At 50.9% G+C, this 17,460-nt stretch overlaps 1 protein-coding gene across 3 annotated transcripts; it reads left to right on the forward strand.

The window, feature by feature from the left end:
- Positions 1 to 14,534, forward strand: TMEM161A (transmembrane protein 161A). Of its 3 annotated transcripts, none has more exons than XM_019737016.3 (12): positions 1 to 100; positions 2,837 to 2,940; positions 3,532 to 3,612; positions 3,963 to 4,060; positions 4,154 to 4,310; positions 5,240 to 5,391; positions 12,541 to 12,601; positions 12,679 to 12,822; positions 12,928 to 13,041; positions 13,204 to 13,378; positions 13,492 to 13,588; positions 13,698 to 14,534. In XM_019737016.3, exons 1-12 carry the CDS (start codon positions 98 to 100, stop codon positions 13,949 to 13,951), a joined length of 1,440 nt encoding a protein of 479 aa, XP_019592575.1. In that variant the 5' UTR covers positions 1 to 97; the 3' UTR covers positions 13,952 to 14,534. The 3 variants fall into 3 exon arrangements, with proteins under 3 accessions (XP_019592575.1, XP_019592576.1, XP_088648492.1); XM_019737017.3 differs by lacking the exon at positions 1 to 100 and adding an exon at positions 128 to 254; XM_088792366.1 differs by lacking the exon at positions 1 to 100 and adding an exon at positions 1,409 to 1,599 and having other exon boundaries at positions 13,698 to 14,505.
- Positions 14,535 to 17,460: the final 2,926 nt, after the last annotated feature.

A 17,460-nucleotide genomic window follows, 5' to 3' on the forward strand; every position in this document is an offset into this window, starting at 1 on the left:
GCTTGTCAGACCAGAGTCTGGCTCTGATTGGTCGAGTTCCTATAAAGTTCCCTGAGCCGGGGCCCCAGGCTTCTCCCACCGAGCTCCCGCGGGCAAAATGGTAAGCGAGCGTTCTGAGGCGTGGGGGTCATGATGGGCCCAGGGTCCCGCCGAGAAGGTCCAGGGAGACACCGAAAGGACAGGGGTCCCTTTGTAGGGACTGGGGGCTCTGAGGGACTCTGGATCGTGCAGAGGGCCGTGTCTCCATCTCTGGGGTCAGCATCTGGCTGCGGGACCTATGAAGGGGTCGAGGGTCGTGCCGAGGGGACTGAAAGCCCCTGAGTGTTCTGGGGGCCCTACTTTCTAGAGCCCTGGGGTCCCGCCGAGGGGTCATGGTACCGCCGAAGGGACTGGGGACCCAAGCACGTTCGGAACCCCGCGAGGGAGGTCTGGGGTCCTGCTGGGGCCCAGTCCTACGGGAGCGTGGAGGCCGCGCAGACGGGTGCTTCGGGAGTCCCTGCGGGTACCGGGGTGTGCAGAGGGGCCAAGGATGGCCCTGAGAGGAGGGGCCAGGCCCTCTGAGGGGATCTGGGTGGCCTCGGGGCGAGCGGGGGTCCCAGAATTGGAGACGGCATAGTTGGAATCCTCAGGTCTCTCGAGGCTCCGTGTGCAAACCACTGAGTTTGTTCTTCAAACTTAGCCTGGCCCCTGTGCGCCAGGCTCATGCCTGGCGAGGGCCGGTACCTCCAGCCCCCAGGTGTTCCGACTCGGCCGAGGGAGACATAGGCTGGAGGGGCCCAGAAGGCAGTCTGACTCTGCCAGGGACAGGGGTGTGTGTCCCCGAGGAGGGGTTGTTGGAGGTGGGCCTGAAGTGAGAATATTAGTAGAGGGGGTGCTTGAAAGGGGGCGTCGTTCCAGGCTGGGTGTGGGACGCTGTGCGCGGTGTGGCAGAAGGGCTCTCGGAAGGAGATGGAGGAAAGATCCAGAGAAAGGCTCTGAGCAAGGGAAGGAGTGGGCGAATGGGAAGCTCCAGAAGATCTGTGGAGATCTGCAGAGCGCGGACCCGAGACTGGATGTTGCTAGGGGCGGGGCATGAGAACCCCCTGGACTGCGGGGCCTTAGGTGGAGGACACATGTCTTTCTTCCCTCCTTCCCATCCCTTCCTCCCTCCCTCCTTCCCTCTTCCCAGTTCTTCCTGTCCTATGTGCTGGGACCACAGTTTGAACCATGGGCCCCCTCCCCGGGAGGTATCGAAGGGTGATGGGGTCAGCGATGGATGAGGTCTGGGAGACTTGAGTGGTTGGATGCAGGGATGGCCGCGGGGAGAGCCAGGCAGTGAGGTGGAGGGTCTTGAGTTGGGCCTGCCGGCCCTGCAGGCTGTGACCGGCACCTCCTGGAGAAGCCTAGTGCTGTGTCTGCTGGAGTGATGGGAAGGGCCTGGGGAAGCAGGGTCTGCGAGCTTGGAGAGAGGTCCAGGCTGGAGAGGCAGCTGTGTTGGGGTCCTTTGCGGTTGTGCTGGGCCGGGTTGGTTGGCAAGGGATGGGGTCACAGGAGAGAGACCTCAGAGGGAAGAGAAAAGCAGGCGGGGTACTCAGAGGCTCTGAAATTTGGTGCCCGCTGGTAAGTGCTGGTGGGAGATGCTGCCCTCCTCCCCAAGGAGCAGAGGAGGGGTCCTAGGAGGAAGGGCGAGGCCAGGAAAGGCCCTGCCCACTGAGCTTGAGGGTGCCCACCGTCCTGACAATGCAGTGGTCATTAGTGCCCACCTGCCAGTCGGCACTTGGTGGGGGGAGGGTGAGCAGTGAGACTAGGAGGTTAGTGAGATTTAGAGATCAGAAAGATGACACCCCAACAATACTGAAAAAAATGCTCTGGTTTCAGTTTACAAGTCACAGTCATAGAGAAAATATCCTATGAGTCAGTTATTTTAATGATGGATTTTTCAGCAGTCATTCCGCAAGCTAGACCCGATATCCATTCCACTAGAGCTTTTCCTTTTAAAGGTATCTTATTTTTGCCTGATTAAAGGATTTTAATAATTCATATTGATCTTTATTTCATTTTACTTGTTCATTACAATACCATAATACTACTAGAGAGGTCTTCTGAGCACATAATTTTACATAATTATATGATTACTGATAGCAAATTGGTATTTGCTACAAACATTTCTCCTAAAACATTTTTAAACAAATATGTGAAAATGTGTTATGAATTATCGTTAAAAAGGTTGTTGCATAGAACTTGGTGAGAAAATTCCTAATGAAAAACAAGTCATCCCACTCACATGTCTAAGTCTTTACACCGAAACAGGTAGTGGCGTGAGGAGGTTGAGGACAAAAGGAGGGAGAGGAAGAGAGGGTGACGCAGCCAACGGATCATTTAAGATGGGACCACCAGGGTGAATGTTTAAGCCAGAAGCTGGCCTGAGACCGCCGCTGTGAGGCTGGGACGATGGTGGGAGAGGAGCCGCTTTCACTGGGTGCACCGGGGTCATTGGAGGTTCTGGAGACAGTTGTGAGAGTCTGTGAAACAAAATAGGAAGCACCCCATTTCCAGATGAGGAAACCGACGTTTGGGGAGATTAATACCTGAAATCCATGGCAGAGGCTGGAAGTGAACCCTTTCTGCTCCAGCACGTGCTCTGCACCCCCTCCCCACCCCAGCCAGGTCGGGGTTCCCTGCTCAGCAGGGGCTCCCAGGGTTGGGCCTAAGCTCACGCCAGTCCTCCAAGATGCAGCTGGAGGCAAAGGAGGCCGCCCTGCCCCACCTCGCCCTGCATCTCTATAAATAGCTGGGTTCAGAAGGAGGGATCTTGTGACCCTCTGGCAGGGACTGCCCATCATGTCCCCTCCCCTAGGCGGTCCTTGGAGTGCAGCTGGTGGTGACCCTGCTCACTGCCACCCTCATGCACAGGCTGGCACCGCACTGCTCCTTTGCACGCTGGCTGCTCTGCAATGGCAGGTGAGCGGCACCCCCTCCTGGCTGTGGGAGGAGCCCCGCCCTCTGGCCCCACCCCCAGACCCACCTCATGCCCTGTGCAGAAGTTGAAACAACTTTATTGAGATGTGGTTTATGTGCTGTCAACTGCATGCACTGGAAGCGCACAGTTGGATCAGTTCTGACAGACGTACACACATGAGACCATCTCCTCACTCCGAAGAGCAGCGGCTTCCCTCACTCCGAAGAGCAGCGGCTTCCCCCACTCCAGCCCCCCTTCGACCCTACTCTTGCTGGAGATGTTTCCCCCGAGGTGCTTTTTATCCCTGTTTGGGTCTCAGACCCTTTCTGAGATCAGGTGGAAACTACCGTCTCTCCCCAGGACAGTGCATGCCTGCTCCGCTAGGAGAGTTAGCCAGCAGATTCAGGGGTGTCCAGGACCCCCGCACACCTCCCGGGCCTTCCCCCTGGCCTTCATGGTCCCTGCCCCTCCTGTCACCAGGCATTTAGGGGGGCCCAGCCCTCCCTGTGACTCTAGTCCTGGGTTTTGGGGTTCACTGCCTTGCCCCCAGCCCCCATGCCTGAGCTTTCCTGACTGCCTGTCTTTGCCCTTAGTCTCTTCCGATACAAGCACCCTTCTGAGGAAGAGCTTCGGGCCCTGGCAGGGAAGCAGAGGCCCAGAGGCAAGAGGGAACGGTGAGTGAGCCCCCATAGGGGAGGCTGCAGGGGCACAGGGCCTGCTTTTCCCACTCTCAGGCCCCACTCTGGGCATAGAGGAGAATTGGGCACACACCAGGATGAATGATGGCCACCGTCATGCACGGGCTGCCTCCGGTTGGCATGGGAGGCTCACTGGATGTTTGCTGTGGTACCTACACAATGGTGTGCAGAGGACACCCATCCTGGGGGAGAAGGCACCTCCCAGACCAGCTCTTGTGTGCTCAGCGTGGCAAGCTGAGCCCCCCAGGCCGGGGTGGGGAGAGGTGGGCTGCACTGGGGAGAGGAAAGGGAAGAATGCTGCTCAGATTCCCCCCACCCCCTGCCAGGTGGGCCAATGGCTGTAGTGAAGAGAAGCCTTTCTGTGTGCCCCGAGATGCCCCTTTCCAACTGGAGACCTGCCCCCTCACAGCCATGGATGCCCTCGGTAACAGCCCAGTGGGTCCCGGCGCCCTGGCAGGGTGGGGAGGTGGGGGAGGCCCCGAGCCGGGGGCCCCAGGCTGAGCAGTGTGGCCTGCAGTTCTGCGCTTCTTCCTGGAGTACCAGTGGTTCGTGGACTTTGCCGTGTACGCGGGCGGTGTGTACCTCTTCACAGAGGCCTACTACTATGTGCTGGGCCCGGCCAGAGAGACCAATATCGCCGTGTTCTGGTGCCTTCTCACCGTTGCTTTTTCCCTGTATCCTTCCGGTCTGGGCAGGGCAGGCAGGAGGCACGTGGGAGCCTGACCAAGGATCCCTTTACCCCCTAAATCCGTAATCAGTTATCGACTGTTGTGCCACAGACTCCGCAGCCCTGGGAGGGGGTCAAGCAGTGGCTATTGCATTTGCTGTCCTCGGCCGGGATCCACTGGGTGGCCTCAGCTCTGGTCCCTGTAGGCCCCCTTCCAGCAGGCTGGCCAAGCTCCTCCATCGCAGCTGCAGAAAGCAGCAAGGCAGATGGGGTTCTGCAGGTCTCCTGAGCCCTTACACAAGCCACCCATCCCTGTCCATCCCTTCGGTCAAAGCAAGTCACTAGGCCCGCCCAGATGCAGGGGCTGCAAAGGGGATGCCTCAGCAATCTTTTTATTAAGCTGCACAGAGAGTAGAGGTGAACCCGTGACTTTGGGGGCTCAAGTAGGAGAAAATGTCATTGTGGAGTAGTCTTGGGAAGAAGGGAAGCCCATCTTGGGGTCCACCCTGTTCGTGAAAATCCCCAGATCTTTTCAGGACAGATTGGGGAGACAGCCCTTGTATCTGACAGTTTTTCCAAGAAAGGTGCTGTGAGTGCAGCTGGGGGGCAGGTGGGTCGGGGAGGTGGGCCCTCCTGAGGGACTGACTTGGCGGCCATTTCTAACTGGCCACAGGGAGTGATGAGCCGAGCTGGCGGCCTGTGCCAGCTGCGCCTGCCATGCGCACGGCCCCATGCTGCTGACGGGCATGGGCAGCATTCCCGCCTGTTTCGGGGCCTTTTCAGCAGCTCACTCTTCTCCTCGGTCACTCCCCTGCTCCCCAGCACCCCAAACCCGAAACCTGGTGATTGTGCTCTGGATTTGGGGTGTCACTGGCTGGGGGGTTGGAGTGGGCAAGGGCACTGCAGGCCTGGGGGCCTCCTTAGCTCTGCCCCCAGCAAGGTGTTCCTGACGGTGACCCAGCTGTACTTCAGTGCCAAGGAGGGGGGTGAGCGCTCCGTGTGCCTCACCTTTGCCTTCCTCTTCCTGCTCCTGGCCATGCTGGTTCAGGTGGTGCCTGAGGAGACCCTCGAGCTGGGCCTGGAGCCAGGTACGTGCATCGGGTGTGGGGTAGACACCTCCATCACCCCCTTGTGTATGGCAGCAAGTGTGGGGTTTAATTGTCCCATCGGCACATAGTAGGTGAAGGAGGGGAATCCTGCCCCCCCCCCCCCCCCCCCCCCGCAGTCTCCATGGGTTTCTGCCACCCTCGGCTCCCCCTTGTGCTCTGGGGATGAGGGGACATCTTTCACACTATCGATGACAGATGCCTGGGGCTGTAGCTCTTCTCAAAGGCACTTCTGTTCCCCTCTACCTCTCCCCAGTGGGCAGAGTGATTTAATATTTACCTATTTTTAATTTGATTTGTGGGAGGACATAGGTAAATGGTAGAAAATTCACAAAATATAAGAGGCTATGGAGTGAGAGTCACCCTTCCACACTGCTTCTCCCCCCCAGAGAAAACCTAGGTGCCACTTTTCCTGATTCACATAAAACAGTGGTGTATATATCTCTACACCTTGTCTTTTTCCCTTAAAAACAATTAAGTATTGGAGCTTGTCCCTTGATTCTACGTATGGATTCGTTTCTTGTGACAGTTACATGGTATTTCATGTTATAGGTGTTCTATGATTATTTAACCAGGCCCCTATTTATGGACATCTAAGTCTCTTGCTATGAAGTGTTGAACAAAACCATGTTGTTCTATAACACTGTTGCATGGGAATCGCTTTGTGCCTGTGGCCCTGTGCAACAGAGTACATTGTAATTTTGAGAAGGTTGCAAATCGCCTGTCGGGGAAAAGGTGCCTATGAACATGCCTGTTTTCTCACACCCTCTCCAATGTGTTTCCTCATACCTTTTCATCTTGGGTGATCTGATGGGTGAAAATATAAGTGAGGTTGAGCATTTTCTCATATGCTGAAGAGCTATTTCTATTTCCCTTCCAGAAAAGATTTGTTCTTTTGCCCAGTTTTGTACTGGGTTGTTGATCCTTTTATTGATTTGTAGGAGCTCTTTATATATTAAGGAAATTAGCCTTTGTGTGTGATAGGAGTTGCAAATATTTTTTCTTAGTTTCTCATTTTTCTTTTGACTTTGTCTATTCTTTGATCTTTTAAAAACATAATTTGGATCACTTCACTTCTCTGCCTGACACCAGACTCAAATGGTCTTTGGATAAAGACCAAAATCGTCATTATGGCTCACATGGCCCTGTTGATTCCTGGAGCTTTATCTTCACCAATTCTCCCTGCTTTTCTATTTTTAAAATTATATGTTTAATATACATAGAAGAACATATATGTAAATTACAAAGCGAAATAATAATGTAAACCCCCATGAACCCACTTCTCAAATAAGAACTGGAACATTCCCAGTGCTCCTACGTGTCCCTGGCACGGCTCCCAATCCCACCGCCTCCCCCCCCACTCCCAGCCCTAACCAGTCTCTCACACTTTGTGTTGATCATTCCTTTGCCTTTTCAAAAAAGTTTCATCATGTACATTTCTGTCCCTAAATAATTTATTCAATTTTGCAATGTGCAGTCTTCCAGCTGTGCTTTTCTGTCTCTCTGATATTGTCAGCATGTTGGCCTGGGTGCCTTTAGTTCATTTCTTGTCACCATGTATGATGGGATGAAACTACTCGTTGCCCATTCTCCTGTTGATGGACATTTAGTTGGTTTGCAGATTTTAGCTTTTTCACATCTGCTACAGGGAACATTCTTGTATGTGTTTCCTCGTACACGCGGGCAGGCATTTCTTTTGGGCACAGACTTGGGGACCATGGGGACATGTTCACCTTTAGGAGATAGTGCCTTAGCATTTTCAGAGCAGTTCTCCCAGCACATCCACCAGCCACGTAGCCTGGGGTTCAGACCGTGGACTCAGTGCTCAGCCTGCCCACTGAGTCCTGGCCACATGGCAGGTGGGTGTGGGCAAGGTCACAACTGGCCCCCTGCCTCGGCCTCCCTGCTTATAAGGTTGGGTGGTGACCATACCAAACTCCCAGGGGGACAGTATGTTTTAAATGACTTGCAATCCATGGTACCAGCCTAGCAGTGTAGAGTGATGCCTGTTGTGGTCTTATGTGCATTTCACTGGTTACCTGGGAGTCTGAGCATCTTCTCCTGTTTATTCGTGATTCACGTTTCCTCTTCTGTCAAAAGTCTTTTCATATTGTTTCATTTTTCTTTCAATTGTATGTGTTTCTTAAAAAAAAATTTATTGTGGTAAAATACACATCATGTAAAATTTACCATTTTAACCAGTTCTAAGTGTACAGTTCAGTGGTGTTAAGTTCATTCATCATGTTGTGCAACTGTCACCACCATCCATGGAACTTTTCATCTTGGAATCTTGGAACTGAAACTCTATCTCTAGTAAACACTAACTGCCATCCTGCTCCCCTAGTCCCCAGCATTCCACTTTGTCGCTATGAATCTGACTCCTCCAGGGACCTCATACGAGTGGGATCATACAGTATTTGTCCTTTTGTGACTGGCTTGGTTCCCTGAGCAGAGTGTCCTTCCTTTTTAAGGCTAAATATTATTCCATTGTATAGATGGACCACATTTTGCTTCTCCATTCAACTGTCAAAGGACGCTTACATTGTTTCCACGGTTTAGCTCTTGTGATGTTGCTATGAACCTGGGTGTATAGATATCTCTTTGAGACCCTGCTTTTAATTCTTTTGGGTATATGCCCAGAAGTGGAATTCCTGGACCATGTGGTAATATTATGTTTAATTTAAACCACCATACTGTTTTCCACAGCGGCTGCATTTTACATTCCCACCAGCAGCGCACAAGGGGTCCAATTTCTCTACCTCCTCACCAGTACTTATTATTATTTTTCTTTCTTTCTTTCTTTCTTTCTCTTTCTTTCTTTCTTTCTTTCTTTCTTTCTTTCTTTCTTTCTTTCTTTCTTTCTTTCTTTCTTTCTCCTTCCTTCCTTCCTTCCTTCCTTCCTTCCTTCCTTCCTTCCTTCCTTCCTTCCTTCCTTCCTTCCTTCCTTCCTTCCTTCCTTCCTTCCCTTTTTCTTTTTATAGGAGCTATCTTAGTGGGTGTGAGGTAGTATCTCATTGTGGTTTTAACTTGCATTTCCCTAATGATTAGTGATGTTGAATATTTTCTCTTGTACTTATTGCCAGTTGGATGTCTTCTTTGGAAAGATGTTCAAGTCTTTTGCCCATCTCTGAATTGGGTTGTTTGTTTCTTTGTTGTTGAATTTGAGGAGTTCCGTATACATTCCGGATAGTAACCCCTTACCAAATATATATGATTTGCAAATATTTTCTCCCATTCTATGGGTTGCCTTTTTACTCTACTGATAGTATCTTTTAACGCACAATTTAAAAAAAAAAATTTCGTGAGTTCAGTTTGTCTATTTTTTCTTGTTGCCTGTTGCCTTTGGTGTCATATCCACGAAATTGTTGTCAAGTCCAATGTTGTAAAGCTTTTGTTTGTCTTTTTTTTTCTTGTTGATTTATAGAGTTTCTTTATATAATGGATAATGATCCTTTGTTCTTTGTGTGGCGCATACTTAATCCTACCATTATTATTTCATGAACCACCGAAAAAAGATAAGCACTGTTAAACTACTGCATGCTATCAATTGGTATATGTATCCTAATTTTAAAGAAGTTAAAGTGTGAAAAAATATGTGTATCTTGGAAGTGATTAAATTTTCAATCTGTGGTGTCTTTTTACTCTTTGTGGTATTTTTTTTCTTTAAAAAGTTTTTCACTAAACATTTTATTTTGAAAAATTATGAATCTACAGATAAGTTGGGTAAGTCCTCTAATGACCTCATATACCCTTGACCTAGATTCATTTAACCACATGTGCACTATTTTCTCTCTACACACACACACACACACACACACACACACACACACACCACTATTTTTGGCTGAGCCTTTGAACATAGTTGCAGCCATCACTTCTGGTGTCTGTTGAAGAACAGAAGTTTGTTATTTTAGGTGATTTTTATCTTGGAGAATTCCCTTCCCTTCTTTTCCCTATGATCACAAAGAGATTTTACATTTTTTTCCACAATAGTTAAAGTTTCACCAAGCACTTAAACTCCTGGGAGTTCACTTTTGTGTTATGAGTGGGGATCATGTTGAGTGTTTTCCATGGAATAACCTTGCTAAACAATTGCATTTTTAGTGAATTGTGGATTCTGTTTGGTTTTCTTTCATCCTTTCCGATCTTTCCCCTTTTGTGTGGCTGGGACCTCTGGATTTTATGTATTTATTTATTTATAAAAACTTTTATTTAAGTTTTTTTCCAGGACCCATCAGCTCCAAGTCAAGTAGTTGTTTCAGTAGATGTGGAGGGCGCAGCTCACAGTGGCCCATATGGGGATCGAACCTGCAACCTTGTTGTTAAGGGCACCGCACTCTAAGCAACTGAACTAACCGGCTGCCCTGGGACCTCTGGATTTTAGATTAGTGCTCTGGTAGGGTTCTTTTCTCCTTTCCAATTTCTGAGGTGCTACTTAACTCATGAATTTTCAGCCTCTTTTTATTGCTATCATTTATAGTATTTAAGGCTATGAATATTTTCTAAGTTCCACTTTTGTCCACCTCTGAGTTTTGACTTGTATTTTCATTATCATGCAGTTCTGGGTATTTCACTGTTTCTATTGTAATTTCTTTTTATTATTTATTTATTTATTTATTTAAATTGACCATTTTGACCTTTTTTTTTTTCCAAAAAAAAGATTTTATTGGGGAAGGGGAACAGGACTTTATTGGGGAACAGTGTGTACTTCCAGGACTTTTTTCCAAGTCAAGTTGTCGTCCTTTCGATCTTAGTTGTGGAGGGTGCCATTCAGCTTCAAGTTGTCCTTTCAGTCTTAGTTGTGGAGGGCGCAGCTCAGCTCCAGGTCCAGTTGCCATTGCTGGTTGCAGGGGGCACAGCCCACCATCCCTTGTGGGAGTCGAGGAATTGAAATGGCAACCTTGTGGTTGAGAGCCCACTGGCCCATGTGGGAATCGAACCGGCAGCCTTTGGAGTTAGGAGCACGGAGCTCTAACCGCCTGAGCCACCGGGCCGGCCCTTGTGATTTGTTTTTAAACCCTTTTTAAAAACTTCAAATGTGGAACTTTAATAAAATTCTTATTTCTAGCTTAATTATACCATGGTTACAGACGATGGTCTACTTGAAATACGTTCTTTAATATTCCTTAAGACTTGCCTTATGGCCTACAGTGTGCTTGGTTTTTGTGACTGGTCCATGTGTTCTTCACTGCCTGTCTATGTTCAATAAATTCAAATCTCCATCTTTCCTAACTTCTTGTCACTAAAGGGTCAATCTCCCTCTGGGATAGAGGTCTCAGTTTCTCCAGGTCGTTCTGTCATTGTTTTCTTTGTATACAGAGGGTGCCAAAAAAGTGTATGCAAGTGGGCACTTTGGTCAACATTGCTCAAGCAGTAGTTCACCGTCATCAGAAGTGTCTAGATACTGATGGTAACCACTTTGAACACCTCTTGTAATTGCAAAAGTTAAACGTGACTTGTTGGGACAGCCGGTTAGCTCAGTTGGTTAGAGGGCGGTGCTCTTTAACAACAAGGTTGCCGGTTCGATCCCCACATGGGCCACTGTGAGCTGCGCCCTCCACAACTAGATTGATTTGGAGCTGATGGGTCCTGGAAAAACACACTTAAAATAAATAAAAGATTTAGAAAAAAAACAAACATGACTTGTATTCATCTTTTGTTATTGGTATACAAGTTATATTGAGTATTACAATTTTAATACAGTTTTCCTTTCTTAAAATGTGTATAGAATTTTTTGGCACCCTCTGTATTTTGAGGCAAATTGACAAGGTGTTTACAAGTTTAGAACTGCTACATCTTCCTGGTGAATTGGCAGTTTTATCATGATGTATTGACCCCTTCTGATTCTAATAACACTTCTGTCTTAGTCTAGTTTGTCTGGTTATAATAGAGCCTTTTCAGTTTTATTTTGATTAGCATTTGTTAGGCCTTTTTAACATCCCTTTTCTTTCAACCTTCCGGCGACCTCATGCTGAGGTGTCTCAAAATCATGTATCTGGATATTTTCAATCAAGTCTGACAGCCTGTGTCCTTTAACTTTGAAGTTAAATCTGCTTACCTTTATTGTGATGACAGACACATTTGGTTTTGTTTCTGCCATCTTACTTTTTCACTCTATTTGTTCCTTTTCTGTTGTTACTGTTGACATTTGTTGCCGGCCTAATTGCCCTTCTTTTATAGGTGATCTGTCTTAACTCCCTGGCTGCTTTGCCATCTCTTTGTTTTTGATATTCTGCAGTTTCACCAATGTGTCTAGGTATGGGTTTCTTTGTTTTTACCTGGTTTGATGTACTTTACAGGTGGCACCTATCCTGCATATTTCTCAGCCATTCTCTTACGGTGTCTCTTGCCCTTTATTCTCTCTGTCTCCCTCTGGAGCTCTGACCTGACTTTCTATTCTGTCCTCATCTCTCAATCTCCCTTCATATTCCCCACCTTCTTATCTTTCTGAGTTGGAATCTGAGTGATATCTTCAGATCTAATTCATGAATTCCTTCATGGCTGTTTCTAATATGCTGTTTAACAACCTATTATTTCAATAGTTGTATTTTCCTATTATGGAAGAGCTTAATTGGTTCCTTCGCAAATTTACCTGGTTATCTGAGGTAGTCTCGTGTTCCCTGTTCTGTGATTCCAGCTTTATTTTCCTCCGTCATTTCACATATAATTGATAATGCCAATTTCTGAAGTCCCAGTGGTCTAAACTTTTGGGTTTTTTTCTGCTGACTCTCCTCTGTGGTGATTTGTTTCCTTCTGTGTTTGGTGACTATGGTGGTGAGTTCATATTTCTTGCTTTTACTCTGGAAAATCTGGGGGCCAGAACTGAGGGATTTTCCCAGGACTTTGATTTTCTCATGTCCCCCGATTCCTGGTATAATCCACTAAGCTCAGATTCAGTGTTCCCCCCGCCCCCACCTTGTCCCCTGGTTCAATCAAGGGTCTGCCCACCACATTCTCCTGTTCTTTAAAAAGAGCTACACGTAACCAGAGCAGGTAACCAGGTCCTCATGCCTGGCACGGGGCCTGGCCGCCATTGGTGTATCGCTACCTGGGAAGCAAAGGAGCGGTGCACAGTAGGCTCTGAGGCCCCAGGGGTCTACTCTACCTCCCTCTTCTCCTTGTCTTCCCCAGGCCTGGCCAGTATGACCCAGAACTTGGAGCCACTTCTGAAGATGCAGGGCTGGGACTGGGCGTGAGTCCTGGAAAGGGAGAGGGGGTAGGGGCAGGCTGTGAGCTGCAGGCAGGCTGCGGACCTCTCTCTTCTCCCAGGCTTCCTCTGGCCAAGCTGGCCATCCGTGTGGGGCTGGCAGTCCTGGGCTCCCTGCTGGGCGCTTTCCTCACCTTCCCAGGCCTGCGGTTGGCCCAGACCCACCGGGATGCATTGACGATGTCAGAAGACCGGCCCATGCTACAGTTAAGTGGGGGTCCGGGTGCGTGGGAGGTTAGGAAGCTCAGGGGACAGGCTGAGGGGATGGTAGGTGGTGCCCAAGCCTCACCCTGCCGTGCCCTCGCACCCAGGTTCCTCCTGCACACCAGCTTCCTGTCACCCTTGTTCATCCTGTGGCTCTGGACCAAGCCCATTGCGCGGGACCTTCTGCATCAGGCGCCATTTGGGGAGACGCCCTTCTCCCTGTGTGTATGGGGCTGAGGCTGGGAGGGAGGGCGGCTGGGCCCCCAGCTCCGTGTATTCCTGTCTCCGAGGCTCAGGGAGGAGCCGTTAAGGAGCTGTGGGGCCCAGGGGAAGAGCCTGAGGCTGGGGTGGCCTCACCAGCCCCCCCCCCTCCCCCCGCGCAGTCTCTCAGACTCGGCCTTTGACTCACTGCGCCTCTGGGTGCTTGTGGCGCTGTGCCTGCTGCGCCTGGCAGTGACCCGGCCCCACCTGCAGGCCTACCTGTGCTTAGCTAAGTCCCGCGTGGAGCAGCTGCGGCGGGAGGCCGGCCGCATCGAGGCCCGCGAGATCCAGCGGCGGGTACGGGTGCCCATGGGCGAGGGAAGCTGGGGTGCGGAGCGAGGCTGCCAGGCCCTCTGGCCTGGGGTCAGCCCGAGCCTGGAGGGTCACTGCCGCGGCTCCTTGCCCCCCAGGTGGTGCGGGTTTACTGCTACGTGACGGTGGTGAGTCTGCAGTACCTGACGCCTCTCATCCTCACCCTCAACTGCACGCTGCTGCTCAAGACACTTGGTGAGAGGAAGCTGCCTCTTGGGGTAGAAGTGGGCTGGGGGGCCCCTGAGGCAGCCCTGGCCTTGGCTCCCCTCCCCTCCCTCTACCCCTTCCTCCTTTCTTCTCATAGGTGGCTACTCCTGGGGCCTGGGCCCAGCCCTCCCACTGTCCCCAGTGCAGGCAGCCGCCCCTGATGGCCCAGCGGGCCCCAAGGAGGACGAGGCCCAGCAGGCAGCGGCCCGGATCACTGGGGCCCTGGGGGGCCTGCTTACACCCCTCTTCCTCCGCTGCGTTCTAGCCTTCCTCATCTGGTGGACTGCCGCCAGCCAGCTGCTCTCCAGCCTCTTCGGCCTCTACTTCCACCAACAGCTGGCAGGCTCCTAGCCACCTGCAGACACTCCTGGGGCCCATGGCGGCCCCTTCCGTGTGTGCCTCAGTGTCCCCAGGTGCGAGCAGGTCTGGGCGTCCCAACTCTGCCCTTTACTGCAGTGCCTGCAAGAGCCCCCCTTGGACCCTGAGCTTTGCATCGAAACCTGTCTCCGAGGGCTGGTGGCAAATGGTCCCACAGCCATTGTTCCTGGATTGTGTGTGCACATTCAGGTTGGACAGCAGAGCAAGGAGGCCACTCTTCTGAACAATGGAGCAGGTGGCTTTTTACAAAAAGGGAAACAGAAGGGAGATGGAGGGAGGGGGGGATGGTGGGCCCATGGCTGTGGGCTGGTCCACAGCAGCTACTGCCCTCTGCCACATGGGGACTGCTTTCCCACAAAGGTCACGCAAAGACAAATTGCCACACTGTTGAGGTCATGGTGAGCCATGCGAAGGGGATGAGGGGCCCTCTCTGACTCTGGAACTTTTCTGTCACTGTGGCCACACAGTGGGAACCCAGTGTGGATGCATGTGTATTTAACAACATAAACATAGCTGAAAAGCCAAAATTCAACTGAGTAAATTTTAAAGATATGAATTGGCTTTATTCAACAACTCCTGAATCAGTCAGCATTCCATGCTGTTCTCCTAGCCCCTAGAGTGGTGGTTGACTTTTGAAATTGCTTTTGTTACATGGATAAACATGAAAAGTATATTTAAAACAAAGGTTAAAACCTGGGTTAAGGCAAACTTAATGTGTCCATAGGGACACACAGGAAGGCGGAAACACCATAAACAAAAGCAATGCCGACTGACACAAATGTCAGCACTCATGGGGTGGCCAGGGCAGGAAGAACCGGGGACAACAGCAAACCACACAGACATTTACAGAGTCTTTATGACACATTTCACACACAAAAAGAATGTAAAAATGACAAGAATAAGGTATTAATAGAACCACAGAAAAAAATAGGGAAGACATAATGGGGTGATGTAGATCCTGTGTTTCGGGGGGAGAATTAAGTATCTAAGTTTTTAATTGACAGCGCCAGTGGCAACTGCCACGCATTGGTGCTGCTCATAGGCGGGCATGACTGTAGTCAATTCTGGGACATTTTTGGTTGGCACGACGTGGGGGTCGGGAGGCCAGGGAGGTTGCTCAACATCCCACAGGGCCCAGGATGGTCCCCAACACGGAGAACGACCTGGCCCCAAACATCAGCAGTGCCAAGGCCGAGAAAACCTGTGTCAGCAGAAACAAACCAGCTGACAAAAAGGAAAATAAAAAACAAAAAACCCAAAAGAAATCAAACCTTCAACTCAAGAAAAGTTATCCTTCTCTTTCTCCACACACCCAGCCCATCAGGAAACCTGTCGGCAACATCCTCGTCCGCCACCCCCACCCCCCTTCTGGGCCAGTGGCTGCTGGTTCCCTGCACACAGCTCTGCCCGGCTGCCAGATGGGGGCTTTGCGAACCTCCATCCCGACCGTTCCTTCCCTGAGAAGTCACCTTGATTGGGGAGCATGAGGGCCCCCCAGCACACCCAGCTCCTGAGAGAAAAACCTAGACCTGCCATGCAGATGCTAGAACAGAGCTGAGGAAAGTGATACGGGCCACGACTTAGAGCAGGACCAGCCGGCAAGTGCTTCATCCATTCTGGCTGCTATAACAAGATGCCATAGCCTGGGTGGCTGACAAACAACAGAAACTGATTTCTCACCGCCCTGGAGGCTGGAAGTCTAAGATCAGGGGGAGGCTGGGGGAGGACCTGCTTCCGAGTGTCCTCACACAGAAGTGTCCTCACATAGCAGAGGGCAGAGAGGGAAGCCAGCTCTTTCAAGGGACTCTTGTGAGGGGATGGACTCCATCATGGGCCCCCCTGCCACCCTTCGACCTCATCTGACCCTAAGTACCTCCCCGAGCCCCACCTCCTAACACCACCACATTGCCTTTAGGTTTCAACACAGAGATTTGGAGGAGACACAAATGTCAGGGCGTGACAGCTCAGAAGATAAAATAGCCAGGATCCGTGCCCCCCCCAAATGCCATGGAAAACAACACACAAGCTGAGAAGGCTAAAGAGTCACAATCAAAGCAGAGACAATAAAATCTTAAGGGAATTATCAAAAGCCTTCTGGAGGCAACAATTTCCTAGGAAGACACAAATTAGGAGAATTGCGTCTCGGTCTGATCCCTCCCAGACTGAAGATGGGTGCCCAGGCTGGGCCCTGGGGGGGGGGCCTCTTGGTCCCACCCCTCACCCAGAGTCTTCTAAAGCCTTTTCAGTCCATCTCCTCTCCCAGACCCCAGTCTGGCTCCCTGCCTGAGCTCTCTGCTCCATCCTCCCCCATCTACTCACACTCCATGGCTCCTCAGGGTAGATAAGTCTGGGAACCCCAACTCACCCCTCCCCAGAGGAACACGAGGCCCCTTGGGCACAGGAGCTGATGGGCAGTTGCAGCCACGTCTCCAGTACGTTGGTGTCACATCCATTGCTCCCTCCCTGGAGCACAAAAACATCACTACGTCACTCGAGAACATCTTGCCTCTTGTACCAGGCCTGCGGTCTGGGGCTGCCGCGTACAGAATGACGAAGAGGAGGGAAATAAATGGCCAACAATCATGAAGAGATGCCCGGCCTTGTAAGGGATCACAGGAAGGTGTGATTAAAACAGCATGGAGGGACTCAGGCGGTTGGAGCTCTGGGCTCCTAACGCCGAAGGCTGCTCGTTTGAGTCCCACATGGGCCAGGGGGCTCGACTCCCACAAGGGATGGTGGGCTCCACCCCCTGCAACTAACAATGGCAACTGGACCTGGAGCTGAGCTGCGCCCTCCACAAGACTGAAAGGACAATAACTTGACTTGGGGGAAAAAGTCCGGAAGTACACACTGTTCCCCAATAAAGTCCTGTTCCCCTTCCCCAATAAAAACATCTTAAAAAAAAACAAACAGCAAGGGGTACCACGTGGCACCCCCGAGTGGCAGGAGTCAGAGGCTGTCACAGGCACTAGTCAGGGTGTGTCCTGAACCCTGCTCGACACCTGTGGACACCTGCGTTGGCACCACCTTGCTGAGGAGCCCTTTGGTGTTACGGGAAGAGATGACTCCACAGCTGGCTGGTCCCTCAGGGATACATGCTGGGAGATTCTCCTCTGTGGGTGCAGGAGCCAGGGTGGCAATCACAGCGTTATTTCCGATGGCAAAAAGCTAGCCCAGAATGAGTAAATAAATGGGGTTAAATAGTAAATAAGTAAATAGCATGTCACTTACCACCCACACGCGAGGCTCCCCCTTCCCGCCTTTGGCTGGCATACCCTACACGTTGTTCCATGACCACTGTCGTACCTCTGGTGGCCTCCCTCTCCTGTCCTTGAAGACGGTGACACTCTCGGCATCTGAGGCCTCAGCCAGCCGTGGGGTGGTGCCCCCAGCACACACGACAGACCACAGGGCACAGGAGAGAGAAACCTTAGGATTTGGGGTACACACTGAGCAGTACATGGCCCATTCCAACTGATGTC

The sequence above is a fragment of the Rhinolophus sinicus genome, chromosome 15 (assembly GCF_057876585.1).
Source record: "Rhinolophus sinicus isolate RSI-liver-muscle chromosome 15, RSI-T2T, whole genome shotgun sequence".
Lineage (NCBI taxonomy): Eukaryota > Metazoa > Chordata > Mammalia > Chiroptera > Rhinolophidae > Rhinolophus > Rhinolophus sinicus.